Genomic DNA, 20,740 nt, shown 5'->3' on the forward strand with positions numbered 1-20,740 from the left:
GTGTGACGGGAGACCACTTGTGGTGTGTGACGGGAGACAACTTGTGGTGTGTGATGGGAGACCACTTGTGGTGTGTGACGGGAGACCACTTTGTGTGTGACAGGAGACCACTTGTGGTGTGTGACGGGAGACCACTTTGTGTGTGACGGGAGACCACTTGTGGTGTGTGACGGGAGACAACTTGTGGTGTGTGACGGGAGACCACTTGTGGTGTGTGACGGGAGACAACTTGTGGTGTGTGATGGGAGACAACTTGTGGTGTGTGACGGGAGACCACTTGTGGTGTGTGACGGGAGACCACTTGTGGTGTGTGACGGGAGACAACTTGTGGTGTGTGATGGGAGACAACTTGTGGTGTGTGACGGGAGACCACTTTGTGTGTGACGGGAGACAACTTGTGGTGTGTGACGGGAGACCACTTGTGGTGTGTGACGGGAGACAACTTGTGGTGTGTGATGGGAGACAACTTGTGGTGTGTGACGGGAGACCACTTGTGGTGTGTGACGGGAGACCACTTGTGGTGTGTGACGGGAGACAACTTGTGGTGTGTGATGGGAGACAACTTGTGGTGTGTGACGGGAGACCACTTCGCGTTCTCCCCTCGACGCCCTCCCTCCCTCCCCCCCGTGCTAAGAGCCGCGCTACGTTTCAGCCCCCCCCCCCCCGCCCGTCCCCCCCCCCCCAACCGAAGTTTTCCGTTCCCGAACAACTTTTTTCATTTGTTTGTTGACGTGGTGAGAAATGCTAAAAAGTGTAATAATGTTCATTTACGGGGGAGAAAACATCGAGCGTGACACTCGCCTCACGACGTCACCCCGCGCTGCCGTGACGAGTCATCGCTAACGACCAACGTCACTATCTCTGGGTCCTCGTGTGTCCCCGTGCCCCCGTGCCCCCATGCCCCCGTGCCCCCGTGCCCCCGTGTCCCCATGCCCCCGTGTCCCCGTGCCCCCGTGTCCCCATGCCCCCGTGTCCCCATGCCCCCGTTACCCCGTGCCCCCATGCCCCCGTGCCCCCGTTACTCCGTGTCCCCATGCCCCCGTGTCCCCATGCCCCCGTGTCCCCATGCCCCGTGCCCCCGTGTCCCCATGCCCCCGTGTCCCCATGCCCCCGTTACCCCGTGCCCCCATGCCCCCGTGCCCCCGTTACTCCGTGTCCCCATGCCCCCGTGCCCCCATATTCCATGTCCCCGTGTCCGCACGCAGCCGCATGTTCCCGGGCCTGAAGGTGCGTGTGTCGGGCCTGTCCCCACGCACCAAGTACATCCTGCTCATGGACGTGTGTCCCGCCGACGGCCACCGATACAAGTTCGCAGACAACAAGTGGTGGGTGGGGCTAGTAGGTGGGGGGGGCGTGGTTAGAGGGCGGGGCCAGCAGGTAGTGGGCGGGCCCGGTGGGTGGGACTAATGCGCAGGCGTGTTGGGCTAGTGGGCGGAGCTAGTGGGCGAGGGCGAGGTTGGAATGCAGGTGGGCGGGGTTAGCGTACGTCGTCGGTTTTTCTTCCGATTCCGTTCTGTACGTTTGTGTCGTTTGAACTTTTAGCCGATTCCGAACGGAATCGGAGGTAGCAGGCCACGCGAGAGGGCGCGTGGCACCGCGCGTGGCACCGCGCGTGGCACCGCGTGGCACCGCGTGGCACCGCGTGTGGCACCGCGTGTGGCACCGCGTGGCACCGCGTGTGGCAACGCGTGGCACCGTGTCGGCGACGGCTACCACAGAGTGGCGGCGGTCGTGTCTCGAGGGTTCTCTGCTGTGAGCGCAGCATCTTTAAAAACAGCGGCGCCGCTGCCACGCCTCTCTCAATGAGATGAACGCCGACCCCGCGGTCGCGCGTCCCGAGATTCTGCGGTGGGCCAGTAAACCCCTGCAACCTGCCGGCGTCTCGGAACGCGGACAGCCGTTCATCGGCCTGCGGCGGGCGGCGGTGGGGGGGGGGGGGGGTTTACGGCACGGCAATTCTACTGGCGCACGTGATCTGACCGGGCAAAATCAAAGTCTTTGGATCCGTAACATCCGGTGGCAAAAGCCCCGCTGCCGCCGATGCCGCTGCTGTCGCTGACCCCGTGGCACCCGGTGTGTGCGTGTGGGGCGGGGGTGGCGGGCCCAGGAGCGTGAGCGGCAAGGCCGAGGCGGCGATGCCCGGCCGCCTCTACGTGCACCCCGACTCGCCCGCACCGGGCGCCCACTGGATGCGCCAGCTCGTCTCCTTCCAGAAGCTGAAGCTCACCAACAACCACCTGGACCCGTTCGGACACGTACGGGCACACACGCACACACACACACCACTCCGTACGGCACACACGCACACACACACACAACACTCCGTACGGCACACACGCACACACACACACACACCACTCTGTACGGCACACACGCACACACACACACACACCACTCCGTACGGCACACACGCACACACACACACACACCACTCCGTACGGCACACACGCACACGCACACACACACCACTCCGTACGGCACACACGCACACACACACACACACCGTACGGCAAACACGCACACACACACACCACTCCGTACAGCATACACACACACACACACACCGTACGGCACACACGCACACACACACACACCGTACAGCACACACGCACACACACACACCACTCCGTACGGCACACACGCGCACACACACACACCACTCCGTACGGCACACACGCACACACCGCCACTACCACACAACCACTCCGGCTCCTCCTCTCCCCCACCTCCTCTCCCACCTCCTCGTCCCCCGCCTCCTCCTCTCTCCTTATCTGGTTGACTTGTTTACCCTGTACCTGATTGGTTGATCTGCCCACTGAGTACTTGAATGGATAGTTTGTCATTCATGTGATTGGTTGCTGCCTGTTCACATGGTGGCTGATTTGTCATTGGTTGAGAGTTAGTAACTGGTTGGTTGACGCTAAAACTGATTAATAGTCGACGTGCTGCCTATGATCGGTTGATAGTCGATAGATTGCTTGAATGTGATTGGTTGGCAGTTGGTGTACTGCTTGTGATTGGTTGATAGTCGGCGTGCTGCTTGTGATTGGTTGATAATCGACGTGCTGCTTGTGATTGGTTGTCAGTCGACGTGCTGCTTGTGATTGGTTGTCAGTCGACGTGCTGCTTGTGATTGGTTGTCAGTCGACGTGCTGCTTGTGATTGGTTGTCAGTCGGCGTGCTGCTTGTGATTGGTTGACAAGCCGATGTGCTGCTTGTGATTGGTTGTCAGTCGGCGTGCTGCTTGTGATTGGTTGATAGTCGACGTGCTGCTTGTGATTGGTTGGCAGTCGACGTGCTGCTTGTGATTGGTTGTCAGTTGGCGTGCTGCTTGTGATTGGTTGATAGTCGACGTGCTGCTTGTGATTGGTTGTCAGTCGACGTGCTGCTGGTGATTGGTTGATAGTCGACGTGCTGCTTGTGATTGGTTGTCAGTCGGCGTGCTGCTTGTGATTGGTTGGCAGTCGACGTGCTGCTTGTGTTTGATTGACAAGTCGGCCTGCTGCTCGTGATTGGTTGACAAGCCGGCGTGCGTGCCGATTGGCTGATTGCGCGGCACAGATCATCCTCAACTCGATGCACAAGTACCAGCCGCGGCTGCACGTGGTGCGTGCCGACGAGGCCAACGGCTTCGGCTCGGGCCGCACGGCCTTCAGCACGCACGCCTTCCCCGAGACGGCCTTCATCGCCGTCACCTCCTACCAGAACCACCGCGTACGCGCCCGCTCCTCACTCGCTCCTCACTCACTCACCCAGCATTCACTCGCTCACTCACTCGCTCCTCACTCGCTCCTCACTCACTCACCCAGCACTCACTCGCTCACTCACTCGCTCCTCACTCGCTCCTCACTCACTCACCCAGCACTCACTCGCTCACTCACTCGCTCCTCACTCACTCACCCACCACTCACTCCCTCCTCACGCACTCACTCCTCACTCACTCCTCACTCACTCCTCACTCACTCACCACTCACTCGCTCCTCACTCACTCCTCACTCACCCACCTATCGCTCGTTCCTCACTCACTCGCTCCTCACTCACTCACCCACCACTCACTCGCTCCTCACTCACTCACCCACCACTCACTCGCTCCTCACTCACTCACCCACCACTCACTCACTCTTCACTCACTCGCTCCTCACTCACTCACTCACCCACCACTCACTCACTCCTCACTCACTCACTCGCTCCTCACTCACTCACCCACCACTCACTTACTCCTCACTCACTCACTCACCCACCACTCACTCGCTCCTCACTCGCTCCTCACTCACTCCTCACTCACTCACTCGTAGTCCAGTCTCTCTCCTATGTGTTAAACTGACGTCATCACCGTCACCATCGTCATCACCGTCACCATCTTCACCGCACGCTAATATCATCACAGCACCTACCAGGACATCACCGTCTGCACCCCCCTCCTACACAACACAAAGGGCACGGACAAGTGCAGGAGTGAAGCCGTAGGAATGGCATCGTCAAGTTCCATGCCAGTGCGTGGGGGGGGGGGTGCGAGGGAGGGGTGCGTGGGGGGGGGGTGCGAGAGGGGGGTGCGTGGAGGGGGGGTGCGAGGGAGGGGGTGCGTGGGGGGGGTGGTGCGAGGAGGGGGGGGGGGTGCCCCAGGTGCCTCCTCTCCCCGCCACGCTCTCCTCTCTCTCCCTCTCTGTGCGTGCGCGAGTGGCGAGTTATGTCGAGCGCTGTGTACGCACGCGAGCTGCTGGCTTTTTACTGCGGAGATTATGCAGAGGTGGGGTTGGGGGTCGGTTTCCTCCTCCTCCTCCTGCGCTGCTGCTGCTGCTGTTGACGGGCTACCGTTGCCCATTGAAGGGGGCTGGAGGTTGCCCCCTTCGCTTTATGAGGGCACGAGGGTCTGGCGAGTATCATGGCCCTGAGACGATCCTCCCACTCCTCCGGCGTCAGTATTTTTATTTGTTCAATGGGGGGTTTTTTTTTCAGCCAGCTTGGCTCAGGTTTGGGTCAAATGCGCCGTTACGCAAGGGGCAGCGCGGTGGCTATGAGATGTTAACTACCTCTCCTGGTGTGCAGGAGGTCGTGGGTATGATCCCGACCCTGACGCCTGCTGCTGTATATTTGGAGTCTGTCTCTCTCTCTCTCTCATCATCATCACGGTGGCTAGGAGATGTTGACTACCTCGCCTGGTGTGCAGGAGGTCGTGGGTATGATCCCGACCCTGACGCCTGCTGCTGTATATTTGGAGTCTGTCTCTCTCTCTCTCTCATCATCATCACGGTGGCTATGAGATGTTGACTACCTCTCCTGGTGTGCAGGAGGTCGTGGGTATGATCCCGACCCTGACGCCTGCTGCTGTATATTTGGAGTCTGTCTCTCTCTCTCTCTCATCATCATCACGGTGGCTATGAGATGTTGACTACCTCGCCTGGTGTGCAGGAGGTCGTGGGTTCGATCCCGACCCTGACGCCTGCTGCTGTATATTTGGAGTCTGTCTCTCTCTCTCTCTCATCACCATCACGGTGGCTAGGAGATGTTGACGACCTCTCCTGGTGTGCAGGAGGTCGTGGGTTCGATCCCGACCCTGACGCCTGCTGCTGTATATTTGGAGTCTGTCTCTCTCTCTCTCTCATCATCATCACGGTGGCTATGAGATGTTGACTACCTCGCCTGGTGTGCAGGAGGTCGTGGGTTCGATCCCGACCCTGACGCCTGCTGCTGTATATTTGGAGTCTGTCTCTCTCTCTCTCTCATCACCATCACGGTGGCTAGGAGATGTTGACGACCTCTCCTGGTGTGCAGGAGGTCGTGGGTTCGATCCCGACCCTGACGCCTGCTGCTGCTGTATATTTGGAGTCTGCGTGTCTCTCTCTCTCATCATCATCACGGTGGCTAGGAGATGTTGACTACCTCTCCTGGTGTGCCGGAGGTCGTGGGTTCGATCCCGACCCTGACGCCTGCTGCTGTATATTTGGAGTCTGTCTCTCTCTCTCTCTCATCATCATCACGGTGGCTATGAGATGTTGACTACCTCGCCTGGTGTGCAGGAGGTCGTGGGTTCGATCCCGACCCTGACGCCTGCTGCTGTATATTTGGAGTCTGTCTCTCTCTCTCTCTCATCACCATCACGGTGGCTATGAGATGTTGACTACCTCGCCTGGTGTGCAGGAGGTCGTGGGTTCGATCCCGACCCTGACGCCTGCTGCTGTATATTTGGAGTCTGTCTCTCTCTCTCTCTCATCATCATCACGGTGGCTATGAGATGTTGACTACCTCGCCTGGTGTGCAGGAGGTCGTGGGTTCGATCCCGACCCTGACGCCTGCTGCTGTATATTTGGAGTCTGTCTCTCTCTCTCTCTCATCATCATCACGGTGGCTATGAGATGTTGACTACCTCGCCTGGTGTGCAGGAGGTCGTGGGTTCGATCCCGACCCTGACGCCTGCTGCTGTATATTTGGAGTCTGTCTCTCTCTCTCTCTCATCATCATCACGGTGGCTATGAGATGTTGACTACCTCGCCTGGTGTGCAGGAGGTCGTGGGTTCGATCCCGACCCTGACGCCTGCTGCTGTATATTTGGAGTCTGTCTCTCTCTCTCTCTCATCATCATCACGGTGGCTATGAGATGTTGACTACCTCGCCTGGTGTGCAGGAGGTCGTGGGTTCGATCCCGACCCTGACGCCTGCTGCTGTATATTTGGAGTCTGTCTCTCTCTCTCTCTCATCACCATCACGGTGGCTATGAGATGTTGACTACCTCGCCTGGTGTGCAGGAGGTCGTGGGTTCGATCCCGACCCTGACGCCTGCTGCTGTATATTTGGAGTCTGTCTCTCTCTCTCTCTCATCACCATCACGGTGGCTATGAGATGTTGACTACCTCGCCTGGTGTGCAGGAGGTCGTGGGTTCGATCCCGACCCTGACGCCTGCTGCTGTATATTTGGAGTTTGCGTCTCTCATCATCATCACGGTGGCTAGGAGATGTTGACTACCTCGCCTGGTGTGCAGGAGGTCGTGGGTATGATCCCGACCCTGACGCCTGCTGCTGTATATTTGGAGTCTGCGTCTCTCTCACTCTCTCTCATTACCATCACGGTGGCTAGGAGATGTTGACTACCTCGCCTGGTGTGCAGGAGGTCGTGGGTTCGATCCCGACCCTGACGCCTGCTGCTGTATATTTGGAGTTTGCGTCTCTCATCATCATCACGGTGGCTAGGAGATGTTGACTACCTCTCCTGGTGTGCAGGAGGTCGTGGGTTTGATCCCGACCCTGACGCCTGCTGCTGTATATTTGGAGTTTGCATCTCTCATCATCATCACGGTGGCTAGGAGATGTTGACTACCTCGCCTGGTGTGCAGGAGGTCGTGGGTATGATCCCGACCCTGACGCCTGCTGCTGTATATTTGGAGTCTGCGTCTCTCTCACTCTCTCTCATTACCATCACGGTGGCTAGGAGATGTTGACTACCTCGCCTGGTGTGCAGGAGGTCGTGGGTTCGATCCCGACCCTGACGCCTGCTGCTGTATATTTGGAGTCTGTCTCTCTCTCTCTCTCATCACCATCACGGTGGCTATGAGATGTTGACTACCTCGCCTGGTGTGCAGGAGGTCGTGGGTTCGATCCCGACCCTGACGCCTGCTGCTGTATATTTGGAGTTTGCGTCTCTCATCATCATCACGGTGGCTAGGAGATGTTGACTACCTCGCCTGGTGTGCAGGAGGTCGTGGGTATGATCCCGACCCTGACGCCTGCTGCTGTATATTTGGAGTCTGCGTCTCTCTCACTCTCTCTCATTACCATCACGGTGGCTAGGAGATGTTGACTACCTCGCCTGGTGTGCAGGAGGTCGTGGGTTCGATCCCGACCCTGACGCCTGCTGCTGTATATTTGGAGTTTGCGTCTCTCATCATCATCACGGTGGCTAGGAGATGTTGACTACCTCTCCTGGTGTGCAGGAGGTCGTGGGTTTGATCCCGACCCTGACGCCTGCTGCTGTATATTTGGAGTTTGCATCTCTCATCATCATCACGGTGGCTAGGAGATGTTGACTACCTCGCCTGGTGTGCAGGAGGTCGTGGGTATGATCCCGACCCTGACGCCTGCTGCTGTATATTTGGAGTCTGCGTCTCTCTCACTCTCTCTCATTACCATCACGGTGGCTAGGAGATGTTGACTACCTCGCCTGGTGTGCAGGAGGTCGTGGGTTCGATCCCGACCCTGACGCCTGCTGCTGTATATTTGGAGTCTGTCTCTCTCTCTCTCTCATTACCATCACGGTGGCTAGGAGATGTTGACTACCTCGCCTGGTGTGCAGGAGGTCGTGGGTTCGATCCCGACCCTGACGCCTGCTGCTGTATATTTGGAGTTTGCGTCTCTCATCATCATCACGGTGGCTAGGAGATGTTGACTACCTCTCCTGGTGTGCAGGAGGTCGTGGGTTTGATCCCGACCCTGACGCCTGCTGCTGTATATTTGGAGTTTGCATCTCTCATCATCATCACGGTGGCTAGGAGATGTTGACTACCTCGCCTGGTGTGCAGGAGGTCGTGGGTATGATCCCGACCCTGACGCCTGCTGCTGTATATTTGGAGTCTGCGTCTCTCTCACTCTCTCTCATTACCATCACGGTGGCTAGGAGATGTTGACTACCTCGCCTGGTGTGCAGGAGGTCGTGGGTTCGATCCCGACCCTGACGCCTGCTGCTGTATATTTGGAGTTTGCGTCTCTCATCATCATCACGGTGGCTAGGAGATGTTGACTACCTCTCCTGGTGTGCAGGAGGTCGTGGGTTTGATCCCGACCCTGACGCCTGCTGCTGTATATTTGGAGTTTGCGTCTCTCATCATCATCACGGTGGCTAGGAGATGTTGACTACCTCGCCTGGTGTGCAGGAGGTCGTGGGTATGATCCCGACCCTGACGCCTGCTGCTGTATATTTGGAGTCTGCGTCTCTCTCACTCTCTCTCATTACCATCACGGTGGCTAGGAGATGTTGACTACCTCGCCTGGTGTGCAGGAGGTCGTGGGTTCGATCCCGACCCTGACGCCTGCTGCTGTATATTTGGAGTTTGCGTCTCTCATCATCATCACGGTGGCTAGGAGATGTTGACTACCTCGCCTGGTGTGCAGGAGGTCGTGGGTATGATCCCGACCCTGACGCCTGCTGCTGTATATTTGGAGTCTGCGTCTCTCTCTCTCTCCCCCCGTGGTCGCGTGGATTTTTCTCCGGGTCCTCCTGGTTTATCCTCCACATTTAGAATCAACATCACGCATTTAGAGTATTTGTCTGTTGCTGTACATGTCCACGTGATGAGCCACTTCGTGGAGCTATTATTTGTGGCAGCCAGGCCGCTTCTGAAAGCTCAGTGGGGCCTTACCTGGTAAAATAAAAAAAATAGTTGATCGTTTTTATAGTTTCACTCAGGCAACCGGAGAGCAGCAACAGACTCAGGTCTTTTTCCGTCTTAACTTGTCACTAAAACAACGAATAATTTCATATAAGTATGCACACGTACTCTTAAGATGAATAATACAATTTATTTGTATCTTTTCCATCTAGCCAATGATTTTCCCATGCTTATGTGCGCCACTGTTCCGGTAACTCAAATCAGGCGATGATTTGAAACGCCACTCAACAAAACTGATTTCCCAAAAGGGGAAACATCTTTGAATTTAAATGCAGTGCTCCGAGCGCCAGCTCAGAATCAGAATCTTTATTCCGACTTCAGGAGGAGGAATCCGATGAGCTATGAAGCTCTTTCACAGATGTCCAGCCGTGGGCACGGGGTTGCCTCTCTGGGTCCGGACCCAGTCCCCGAAAATGGGGCCAATGGGGATCGCACGGCAACATTTGGCGCCGCTGTGTTTACAAAGTGCCTGGGCCGGTCCCAGTCCGTCGCTGCCTACAGTAGCCCCCGTGAGGGCACAAGTTGGTAACAGACACGTGGACGTCTGCGTCACGGGCGAGCAAAAGGGAAAGTGTCGACTCGCGACATTCCGCAGCTCCGCCGGTACCTACGGCGGCGTCGGTGACCGCGCCAGGCCGAGACGGAAGTGGTTGGCGCGGCCGCGGTTTGGCGTGGCCACGGTTTGGTGTGGCCACCGCGATTCCCTCGAGGACCGCGGCGCGGGGTGGCGGTGGCGCGGGGTGGCGGTGGGGTGGTGGTGGCGCGGGGTGGCGGTGGCGCGGGGTGGCGGTGGGGTGGTGGTGGCGCGGGGTGGCGGTGGCACGGGGTGGTGGTGGCGTGGGGTGGCGGTGGCGCGGGGTGGCGCGGGGTGGCGGTGGCGCGGGGTGGCGGTGGTGCGGGGTGGCGGTGGCACAGAGGCGCGGGGTGGCGGTGGCGCCTCTCTCAGGCCCCCGTGCCACTGTCGTCCTCCCTGTCTCTGGCTGCCTGCAGATCACGCAGCTCAAGATCGAGAACAACCCATTTGCCAAGGGCTTCCGTGGCGGGGATGAACTGGAGCTGCAGAGGGTGGCACGGTTACACAGGTAGCACGCGTGTGTGCGGGCGTGTGTCTTTCTGTTCAGCAGGAGAGTGCGAGTGTGGGCACAGGTGGTGCATCGGCCACTCGTCTCAGTCAGTCGACCCAGGCGCCTGGGTCTGCCCCGTGACCTCCTACCAGCGGGCGTTCGACACTTCACGTGGCCTTGACGTGCACCTAGCCTGGCACAGGCACGGTGGTGACGTCACTGCCACTTGGTGGCGAATGGCGGATGTTGTTTAGGTGAAAGTTGGCACAGGAAGGGGGCACAGGTGGTGCATCTACCAGTTATCTCGGTCAGTCCATCGCACCTGTGTCTGTCCCGTGACCTCCTGCCAGCGGGCCTTCGATACTTCAAACGTGGCCTCAAAGTGCACCTAGCCTGGCACGGCGTCGTGGTGAATGGGGGTTGTTGTGTGTTCAGGTGAGTTTGTGTGTGTTCAGGTGAGTTTGTGTGTGTTCAGGTGAGTTTGTGTGTGTGTTCAGGTGAGTTTGTGTGTGTTCCATTAGTGTGTGTGTGTGTTCAGGTGAGTTTGTGTGTTAAATTAGTGAGTGTGTGTGTTCAGGTGAGTTTGTGTGTTAAATTAGTGAGTGTGTGTGTTCAGTTGTGAGGAATGATAGTTCAACGGTTAGGGTGCTGCGCTACGAACCTGGCGACCCGGGTTCGATTCCCGCTCATGGCCACCAACACCAGTGACGATTATCCGAACCGCTTCTGGGCCTCCCCTAGGTCGAATCGGCCTCAAATGAGTACCTGGTGTGGTGTGTAAAACAACAAACAAAAAACATCATCACTGGGGAGACAAAGGTGGCCGGGCGTGGTGCTGGCCACCCACCCCCTTGTGTGCCGTGCCGGCCTATATAGACACTACTCGCTAACAGCACTTGCCCCAGCAGTCTGTTACAGGCTACACGGGGGATCTTTGTTTGTCTCGTGGTGAGCGGTGGCGCGGTGCTTAGCGCACTGCTAAGCACCACACCAAGGGTCGGCCACCTCGTGTGTCATAGGTGCTGGCTCGCTCACAGCACTTGCCCCTGCAGTCTGTTGAAGGCTACACGGGTGTGGGGATCTTTGTCCGTGTCCGTTCACCCACAGCAAGGAGTGCCCGGTCCTCCCGCGCTCCGTGCTTCGGCCCGGGATACCCCGGGACCCCCTCGTCTCCCACGTCGTCAACTCGGGTTTCCATGGCGACGAGAGGACACTGGTCCCACCCATCGATGGAGGAGGCGGTGGGGTTTACTTCACGGAAGCGATCCCTAGAGGTGAGCGTTTGTGTTGCCGCTGGAATCGCGATTCAATCTCCCGGCGCGGCAGCTGAGGTTTAAACAACACCACCGGTGACGATTACCCGAACCGCTCCTGGGCCTCCTCCCCTAGGTCGACTTCGACCTCCAATGAGTACCCGGTGCGGTGTGTGAACATCGCCACTGGGGGAGACAAAGTGGGGCCGGGCGTGGTGCTGGCTACCCAACCCCCTCGTGTGCCACCGTGCCGGCCTTCGTAGGTGCTGCTACACGCTAACAGCACTTGCCCCAACAGCCTGTTAAGACTATGCGGGGATCTTTGTCTTTGTTGGAGTGGGGTAAAGTGTGGGTGCTCCCACCAACGTCCGAGATGTCTGGCCGGCGTGGAAGAGTAGCCCCCGATATACGATCCCTCGTTAGCGGACGCCCTTCCGCCAGCAGTGGCGTGGGCGGGTAGTTTCAGGGCTGCGCCTTTTTCACAACTTCACAATCGCGTTGCGGTGCCATGTCGAGCGAAATGTGACGACGACGACAATCATTCGTGGGTCGCCGACACCCAGATCCCCGTCATCGCCAGCCTCCCTCGAGCGCCCCGTCCGCTTAAATAGCGAGCGACGCTCGGCCCACCGCTCCGCAGGTGACTGCACGTACCGGGCGGCCGGCGGCCGCAAGCGCGGGGGGCCTCAGCGCGGAGGAGGAAGCGGCGGCAACGGTAACGGGGGCCTTCCCGCGACGCCGGGCCACGGCGGCCTCCTCGGCCAGCACCCGGCGTGCTTCCCCTGCGAGCCGGTGCAGGCCCGCCACGCCTGCATGTACGCCACCGCCGCCGCCGCCGCCGCCGCCGCCGAGCTCGCGCCCGCCGTGGGCCCTCTCGCGCCGCCCGAGATGTCGGCCTACGTCCGAGAGGGCGACGACGGTGACCGCTCGCACGGGCGGCCTACGTCGGACGGCTTGTACGTGCTCTACGGGGGGGCGGGCGCCGCCGCCGCCAGCGGCGCCGGCGGCGGCGGCGGCGGCGGCGGCGTTGTCGGGGATGCCATGAACTCGGGCTGCAGGGGGTGGACGCCCGGCGGAGTCGGCGGGGAGAACGCCCAGTCGGCCGCCGCCGGTGGCCTCCACCACCCGGAGTGGATTCCGGTCGCGACCGGAACGCCGTGCGAGGCCGCGTACCGAGGCTGCGGCGTCGGCGTCGACGCCGTGCCGGCCTCCGTCTACCGCCGCTGGGACGCGGCCACCGCGGCCGCCGCGGCGTTCGCCCAGGCATGGGGCAACGGGGGCTCCGGTCCGGCCTGCGGCGGGCCGCAGCAGTACGGGCAGCAGCAGCAGCAGCAGCAGCAGGCGGCGGGCGAAGGCCTCGCCTCGATGATGTTCCAGGATGACGAGCAGTGCCAAGGCCTTGGCCACGAGGCTTCGCCCTGGGCGGCGGGCCTCGTCGGTTCGCCGTTCGGGTCGGGCCTCCCGCTGGCGGCAGCGGCGCCCGGCCTGGGGTCTCCGCACGACGGCGCTGACGTGGGGTTGTTTCTGCAGCAGAATGCGCGGAGTCTGAAATGACTGCGGCCCAAATCCTGAGTCAGGAGGCCTGGGAAAAAAACACGTCGTGTAGATTGTGCGCGCGTGTGTGTGTATACGTGCGTCTGTGTATATACTATAGGTGCTACTCGCTAACAGCACTTGTCCCCAGAAGTCTGTTAAGGCTATTACGGGGGTCCTTTGTCTTTATATATATTATAGAGATACCGAAGACGTGTGGAGTGGTGATTGTAGCGTTTAGCAAACTCACTGACCGCGCCGTGGACCCGGTTTGCCGGGGTCCAATACGTGGACAGGATGTCGTGGTTGTTGATATCTCATCGATACCCAGGGGAGGCCTCGCCTAGGCTGACTTTGCCTCACATAAGTAGGCCTGCTGCTACACCGTGCAGTGGCAATGCCGACTTACACACGCATCGGGGTCTGTGTGGTGCTGGCCCCATCACTAACCGCTAACTCTGTGCTCACCAACCAGCGCTTGGCCAGACAAAAATGTAGGCTTTTTATTTTTACTTTTCATCTAAGGTGCCATCCTAAAGTTACGTGTGCATATACATGTATATGGTGTACAAATGAGATGGACATGGTTGGGCAAAAATGCCACAATTAAATGAATACTTGGCAAGTAAAGAATTATGTTTATTCACATTAGAGGGCGATCCATTTGCAAATACCTCATTGAAGTAATAGGGATACATTCCAGAAACCAATTTTGTTTTATTTCAAACCTTATGCACGTCTCACACTAATTACATATTTTAGGTCCCATGATGTAGCCGCTCATAACCCGAGCTATAGATGCGCTGATACGTGCATTGTCTTTGTGGTGTTCGCCTTTTGGCGTTGTCCTCTGGTCTTACCCTCGTTGAGACTAGGCTCTAAAGAAAGCTGCCTCGTCATATCCTACCAGAGCATGTTGTTTTGTTTGCGTGTTCACCACAAGTAGTGCGTGCGGTTAATGCAGACAGGATTCCTTACAGAAGGTTTCTGCTTGGTGTTTGAACATCTTGACACCTCCTGATTTATTTGCCAGAAATGGTAAAAAACCTATCCTTGTACATATTTAACCCTGATCTCCCCTCTGTAAGATATGAAGCCCCACCGCGCTCACTATTCGATCAACTCTTCTTTGGTTCTTTCGGTAAAGTCACGTAGAATGAGAATAAAATAATACATTGATAAAATAAAATAACACAGCTTAAAGGTCGTGATCTGAGCGTGGCTTTTTCACTCCAGCGCTGTCCTACCAGACAGTCTCGTCCCTTCACCTGATGAAGGCCGCTTGTGTTGTGGCCGAAACGTCGTGAGAATAATATTGTGTTATTTTATTTTATCAATTTATTATTTTATTCTCATTCTACGTGACTTTACCGAAAGAACCAAAGAAGATGAATCCTTGCAGTCACGAAAGCTTTAAATCGAAATTCGATCAACTATTGAGCTGAAAGTAAGAGGGAAGATCGGGTGCCGTCCAGCCATCAATGGGGTATCTGTAAATGGGTCGCGCTCTTACGTTTACAGCCAATGTCCAAGCAGCACATGCAGAGTTGAAACTCGAATAATAAAACAGTGCGTTATACAACATACGATACTTTATACACACACTGTGCCACTCGATGTTTGTGTGTGTGTTGTGACCTATAACCAATTGATTCGTTTTATTATTGTTAACTGTAAATTCCTATTTATATGTAATAGTTAAATATGGGGGGGAGCGGGGAGTGATTTATTTTTTTTGGGTATAAAATGGCAAGTGCCATGATTTTGCCGATTGTTTTTTTTTAAGGCAAGTATAAAATATAAATCATGCGACAAGTCTCTGCAGCCAGGCGAGGCTTTGTATCCGTGTCCTTTATTTAACCATTCACGGATTGTGGCTACCGAAAACCCCTTCTGCAAGCTGTGTTGTGAAGAATGGATCCAAATGTGTATCTTTGTGTGTGTAAGTCAGCAACGGAGGGTGCACCTCGCTTCAATTCACATCCGTGTAACAGGTAATAATTTAAAGTTGCTTTAATTTGAGCTTCTTGAAACTATTGTTGATTTTAACAAATAAGGTCCCCACAAAGCTGCTACGGAGCTGTTTCCTCAGAAGCGACCTGGCCCATCACAAATGAGAGCCGCTCAACAAAGTGGCGGTTTAACGATTGTTATTTATCAGTGCGGAAATGTATAGTTGCAGCCAAATACTCTAAGACACGTTTTGATGTTAATTCTAAATGTGGAGGGGAACACCCGGAGGACCTGGAGACAAATCCGCGCGACAATGGGGAGAGAGACACGCAGACTCCACATATACAGCAGCAGGCGTCAGGATCAGGATCGAGCCCACGACCTCCTGTATACCAGGCGAGGTAGTTAACATCTCGGGATCGAACCCACGACCTCCTGTATACCAGGCGAGGTAGTTAACATCTCGGGATCGAAACCACGACCTCCTGCATACCGGGCGAGGTAGTTACCATCTCTGGATCGAACCCACGACCTCCCGTCTACCAGGCGAGGTAGTTTTAACAGACCTTTCTAAACTCACCAATCCATAAGCAATGCGGTGGTTTTCCAAGAGTAACCAGCGAGCGGGAACAAATGAGCGACTGTTGATGTTCACTCTTTTATTCACCTGCAGTTACTTAGATAGCTCGGATTTAACCTCACAAAGTGGCCAATTTGGTTAAAAAAATATTGACATTGATTTATTCACAACCATGTTGGGTCAGGGCAAGGGGGGGCCTTACTACGGTTGAAACAAGTTACAGCCTTAGCCAACCACTGGGCTAGAACAGCAGTGGCCCAGACACCACGCGCCACTGTTGATGGGCCCAGTGAGTTTGGGTCTCATCGGGCCTCCACTGATCCACCCAGGAAGAGCTGTTGACCCCCAACGATTAACCGGGACGGATTTAACAAACCCATTTCTGACAAAACAACAGGAGTTGTGTTCAGATGTTCAAACACCGAGTCGAAACTTTTTACATTAACCACACACACAGTACTTGCGGTGAACATGCAAACACACGTGGCTCTGATAGCATTTGATGCATTGTCTCTGAAACTGATTGGCCTACACCAGAGACAGCAGCCTTCTTTCGGGCCTAGTCTCACCAGTGTCTGAGCAGAGAACGCTAAAAGGCGAACGGTACAAAGACAATGCACGTATCAGAGCATTTACACCTCGGGGAGAGCAGCTATATTATGGAACACCTTTTTATATTTTTGATACTGTCAAAAACAGTCCCATCATAATTGGAACGAATAAAGTCTCCGTGCCTTCCACAGCAAGTCCCTCGTTTTTAACGCGCGAGTGGGAGTTTGTTGCGTTCCGGAAAGATGGCGCATTATAGAGGAAAAAACCGCGTTGAACGAAAACAATTTCCCCATAAGGAATGTAGTAGCGATGAAATATTTTTTTTTTACGAAATACGACATGCTACTATTACTACGCACACGACGTGGTGAGGACACGCTGCCGCGGTCCTGTACCACTCCCTGGGCTGTGTCAGCCGAGCAGCTCAAGGAGGTAGTTCGTCTTCACCGTTATAACGGTGCAACGCGTTCAGAGTTATAACAGTGCACGTTCCGCATTATAACGATTCGCGCGCTCCACGTTATGACGGTGTGCTTTCAGCGTTATAACGGGGGTGTGCACTCCACGTTGTGCGAAGAGTGTGTACCCTTATGGAAGAACCGCGTCACAGCGATAACGTGTCATAGCGTGAACAAACGCGCGTTAAGCGAGGACTTGCAGCATCGGTACAAGTTTTCCTGTGGATTCTTAGTGGGGTTTGTTTTTTCCTATCAGCCATAGCGAACAAATGGTTGCAGTACTTTGATTAGGCCTGAGATCCACGCAACACATTTGGCGATCCACGTATTGGCCACTGCTGCTCGATAGACTACTGATGGGCAAAATGAGAATCGCGTTTGCCAGAGAGAAAGAGGGATTTATGTTAACCGAATGAGAGATGACATGCTGATGCCACTGCGTATCCTAAGTTTGAATTCTAGTTCCGCGCAACCTGTGATTCCTGGACGTCTGTGAGAAAGAGCCTCATGGCTCAGATTCCTCCTAAATAAACATTCTGATTATGTGATTAAACCGCCGCCTCAACAAGTGTATAAAATGTTTTTTCATATATACAGGGACTCCTCTACTTACGATCGAGTTAGGTTCCAGAGGTCTGTTCGTAAGTCGATTTGATCGTGAGTCTTTACTCCTGCCGATTTCAAACATGGTGTACGGTGTGTACACTAAACGCCGGGAATGGCATACACGTTGTATAATGTCCTGTAGATGTAGATGCCACTGGTTCTTCACGTTCTGCAGATGTAGATGCCACCACCGCCCTCCATTGCGCGGTGGTTGAACTTACAAATCGGTCCCAACAGGCAACTAGACATACGGACAGGTTTGTTCGTATCTCTGAAAGTTCGTAAGTCGAATGTTCGTAAGTAGAGGAATCCCTTATATATTTCACCAATTACTGCGGAGAAAGTGTGTTTTCACTTCACGTGACATATTCCAGCTGAACACGTAATAAACATTGCTTTCATTACGAAACTATGGACTCTATTTATAAAGCGTATGAAGTAGGGTTTGCCAAACTCCATTCGGACCACCACCAACGTCACGTTCCGTCTCTGTACGAGTTTACCAATTTACTCCACATCCAAGTACAAATGAACTCGTTCCACATTACACGCGTCCGATGGTTAAAACTCCCCACGTGGCGCGCGCTGAGACAATAACGCTGTCTGCGTTACGTGGAACGCGTGCACACACACACACGTGTACACACACGGAATACGCGTACACTCACAAGGAACGCGTGTACACACACACACACGTGTACACACACGGAATACGCGTACACTCACACAAGGAACACGTGTACACACAAGTAGCACGTGTACACACGCATGCACACTGAGATCTTCATTTAAAACGACTTGCTTAACGCAGGCAGCGTTATTACTCATCGTGTCACGTGGGGCGTGCTTAAGCACCATCACGCAAGTGCAGTGTGGGATTATTTTTTCATTTGAGTGGGGTTAAATTTCGATTTAAAGCTTTCGTGACTGCAAGGATTCACCTTCTTTGGTTCTTTCGGTAAAGTCGCGTAGAATTAGAATAAAATAATAAAATAACACAATAAAATTCTCACGACGTTTCGGCCACAACGCAAGCTCTGTCGTCCCGACAGGTCTGTGCCTTTCACCTGAAGACGGCCGCTTGCGTTGTGGCCGAAACGTCGTGAGAATTTTATTGTGTTATTTTATTATTTTATTCTCATTCTACGTGACTTTACTGAAAGAACCAAAGAAGTTGAGTGGGGTTGTGAATTGGTAAAGACGACGAAGCATAGCGTGGTGCGTCGTACGGATTGGAAATTGGAAAAAGCCAGATGTCAAGGAATGCCACCTCACGTCGACCTGGGTAAGAGGTCGATTTTTAAGTGACTTCAGAAATCGTTCTGTGGCATCTTCTTACCGGAAAGCCGAACTCGGACGCGAGGTGATGTAAACGTTGTTGTGGGGATTACTCTGCAACCCACAACCAGTTAGTGCTGAACTAGTAACTAATTAGCACGTTTTGTTTACATGACAAACCTTACTAATTGGCTGGGTCAGGTGGCGATGGGTTAACCACACATTTATACTTATACGATCTAACCCAAAAAACCCGTTATTATGGAAGAGGTGATGATTGTGTTCGCACGGTGACACGACGCTGATTGGACAATAGAAATATCCTGTACGTCGGGATTTCTCAAACTTTAATATTAACAAAAAATATAGGAGGTTTAAAACAAATCGGTCAAACGCTGCTGGATTTTTCATTACTTTGAGCTGAAGAGACAATCCTCAAAATACCCCTCCAATTCGTTTAATTGATGAGCAAATTTCATGCGGAAAAATTTTGTAAACGCATGCAGATGTAAAACTAAACGATAAGCATATTTTTTATTTTACCAGGTAAGGCCCCACTAAGCTATATAGCACTTTTTTTTTCAAAAGCGTCCAGGCCACAAACGATACCACAACGAAGTAGCTTATCACGTGGACATTTATAGCCGCGGCTAAATAACTCTAAAAGCATGATGTTGATTCTAAATGTGGTAGGAGAAATCGGAGGACCCGGAGAAAAAGCCACACTAACACGAGGAGAGAAAGAGACACAAACTCCAAATATACAGCAGCAGCAGCAGGCGTCATGGTCTGACTCGAACCCACGACCTCCTGTATACCAGGCGAGGCAGTTAACATCTCCTAGCCGCCGTGTGTAGGCAGAGCCACAGTTCTGGCAATTACCGCAGCACTCTGACGTCGTGGAGGTAACTGACATGTTGTGACGTCACCGGCTGCCACGTGGGAGCAGAATAGAAAATGGCGGTCGTCTCTTGTCTATCGAAGGACACGGATCCTCCATGCAAGACTTGGAAAACTTGAACAAAAAATGTTTGTTTTTGTTAAAAAGCAACTGGTGGCAATTAGGCAAAAAGTTATGCCGTGAAATCAAGAAACCAATAACTACGTCGTAAATTATTGTCTTGTTAATGCGTGTAATTATATTTTGATTTAAAGCTTTCGTGACTGCAGTAATTCATATTCTTAGCTCTTTCGGTAAAGTCACGTTGAAGGGAAACAATAAAATAATAAAATATAAAACAACAAAAATTCTCACGACGTTTCGACCATAACACCGTTTGGTCGAAACGTCGTGAGAATTTTTATTGTTTCATATATATTTTATTATTTTATTGTTTCCCTTCAACGTGACTTTACCGAAAGAGCTAAGCGTGTAATTATGTTTTAATTTACACGCGCTGTAATTGCCATCGATTAAAACAAATAAACCAGTGCTACAGACGCCGCAACTCACGACTACCCCACTTGGAGGAATCCGATAAGCAATGAAGCTCTTTTTCACAGATTTCCCGTAGATTTGCAGCTGTCACTGGGACCTGGCCTGTGGGGAGCGATGGTGCAGTGGTCAGCGCTACGAACCCACGAGCCGGGCTCGATTCCTGCTCACGGCCACCACGAGTGACGATTATCTGAACCGGTCTTAGGCCTCCCCTAGGTCGACTCAGCCTCAAATAGGTACCTGCTGCGGTGTGTAACCATCGCCACTGGTGAGACAAAGACGGCCGGGCGTGGTGCTGGCCACCCACCCCCTCGAGTGCCGTGCCGGCCTTCATAGGCGCTCGCTAACAGCACTTGCCCCAACAGTCTGTTGCGGCTACACGGGGGATCTTTGTCTTTACTTCTTTGTGTGACTTTGTTAACTGAAAGCGTTGGACGTTTTTGGACGTTTGCCAAAGGGGTGAGGGAGGTTCTTGTCGCCCAAGACCTGTTTCCAAACGTTTCCTTTGGGTTGTTGTAACTCCCACTAAGCTAAATGAAAAACAAATTCACAAGATCTGTTATTTTATATGTATGGCCACCCACTAGAACAGTGGTTCTTAACCTGGGGGCGCGAGATGTCCTTTCTGGGGGTGCGAGATGTCCTTTC

General features: G+C 54.2%; 1 protein-coding gene across 2 annotated transcripts in view; it reads left to right on the plus strand.

Moving 5' to 3' along the window:
- The window catches only part of LOC116950306 (uncharacterized), a 61,757-nt gene extending 43,972 nt beyond the window's left edge, over positions 1-17,785 (plus strand). For both annotated transcript variants that reach the window (XM_076072679.1, XM_076072678.1), the window contains exons 4-9: positions 1,206-1,325; positions 2,108-2,255; positions 3,562-3,714; positions 10,368-10,459; positions 11,549-11,715; positions 12,335-17,785. In XM_076072679.1, the coding sequence (XP_075928794.1) occupies positions 1,206-1,325; positions 2,108-2,255; positions 3,562-3,714; positions 10,368-10,459; positions 11,549-11,715; positions 12,335-13,248 (1,594 nt within the window). In that variant the 3' untranslated portion in view covers positions 13,249-17,785. The remainder of the gene's footprint in view (positions 1-1,205; positions 1,326-2,107; positions 2,256-3,561; positions 3,715-10,367; positions 10,460-11,548; positions 11,716-12,334) is intronic.
- The last annotated feature ends 2,955 nt before the right edge of the window (positions 17,786-20,740 follow it).

This window comes from Petromyzon marinus, chromosome 38 (genome assembly GCF_048934315.1).
Source record: "Petromyzon marinus isolate PM22_M1 ecotype Great Lakes invasive population chromosome 38, UKy_Petmar_22M1.pri1.0, whole genome shotgun sequence".
Lineage (NCBI taxonomy): Eukaryota > Metazoa > Chordata > Hyperoartia > Petromyzontiformes > Petromyzontidae > Petromyzon > Petromyzon marinus.